Here is a 1,339-nt window from a genome sequence, read left to right as displayed (position 1 = left end):
TTGTAACAGTGTAGCATTTTGTGGCATTACTGTAGTTTTTGCAATAAAGGCTATAAGGCTGTAAGTAAATAAGGCAAATTTTCACCTAGCATTCTGTGTGTTTGCACAATTAAATGATGATTTTGCACGTTTTGCATCATTTTACAAAGGAAATGTTTGAAATAAAAACATTAATTTAATATGGGAAGTGTAAACAATAATATATAAAACACATAATGCAACTATATTCTGCTCACAAGTGATGTGACAATAAAACTAATTTGATTTGATACCATATCAAACAAAACATTTTGAAATTAAATTCAAGTCAGTCGTTTTTGAACTCCGTTTTCAAATTAATCATATTATTATTTGGAATGTGAGAATATTTTTATGATGGATTTTAGCATTTAAAGTCTGGTTCTAAGACAATGAAAACACAACATCCAGGGAATTTAAGGAGCAGCAAAAATTAAGTAAGAAACGAAGATAGGCAAATTTAATGTGACCTTTACATAATAAAAAGTTCTGTTACATAAAAATCAACCTCGAGGATTCCAAAGTTAGAGAAACACCTAATGAAGTAAAACCTAATTGGATTGAACTGAACCCTCTGCTGAACACACATACATACACAAATGGAGGCAAATCCTACATTTAGGAAAAGACTTCCTCTTGCAGAACATAGGGAAAGCCAGAGGTCTGTTTTACCTTAAAAGGAGCTGACTATAGGAGATAAAACCCTCTCCCAGCCCATCTCTTTCAGCACTGATGAGAAACTTAGATTGGTGAATGTTGCCTTTCGAGGTAAAGACACTTCACAGGATTTATCATCGGTAATTCCCACACTTTTAGGTTCAAAAGGTCACCTCTGCATGACTCCCGGTTAAATCAAGGCGATCGGGCTGTGGTTCGGAGCACAGGGGATAAAAGGGATAGTAGAAGCAATCCCTTTCTAGAGCTCTTCTAAGAAGTTTGATGCCAATCTTAACTACATCAAAACACAAAAACCGTGCAATCATAGTTTATTTCAGTTTCACATCATATAAACATGTCATGTTTCAAACCTTTTTTTAGTTTTTTTGTTTTTTATGATTGCATGTTCCAGTACAAATGCTGTACATTAATCGGAAGATGTAAAAATGTATATTTATTTGTTAACTATTATAACATGCAGTGTTTCACATCTTTTAAGATTTTAGTTTGGTAAGAGCCTCTTATGCTCGCTACATTTATTTGACCAGTATTTATTTGAAGTCATAGCAAAGTAATAACAGTAATATTAATTTTGTGAAATATTTTTACAATCTCATCTCATTACAATCTCATGATCCTTCAGAAATTTGCTATTATATATATA

The 1,339-nt window shown here is 32.4% G+C and overlaps 1 protein-coding gene across 1 annotated transcript in view; it reads left to right on the top strand.

The window, feature by feature from the left end:
* The first annotated feature begins 617 nt into the window (after positions 1-617).
* The window catches only part of LOC122353775 (serine/arginine-rich splicing factor 1A-like), a 2,620-nt gene continuing 1,898 nt past the window's right edge, over positions 618-1,339 (top strand). The window contains exon 1 of the mRNA XM_043251654.1: positions 618-679. Coding sequence (XP_043107589.1) covers positions 618-679 — 62 coding nt within the window. The remainder of the gene's footprint in view (positions 680-1,339) is intronic.

This window comes from Puntigrus tetrazona, chromosome 11 (assembly GCF_018831695.1).
Source record: "Puntigrus tetrazona isolate hp1 chromosome 11, ASM1883169v1, whole genome shotgun sequence".
In the NCBI taxonomy this organism is placed as follows: Eukaryota; Metazoa; Chordata; class Actinopteri; order Cypriniformes; family Cyprinidae; genus Puntigrus; species Puntigrus tetrazona.
The sequence above is the reverse complement of the archived record's forward strand: the minus strand, read 5'-3'. Positions and strand labels throughout refer to the sequence as shown.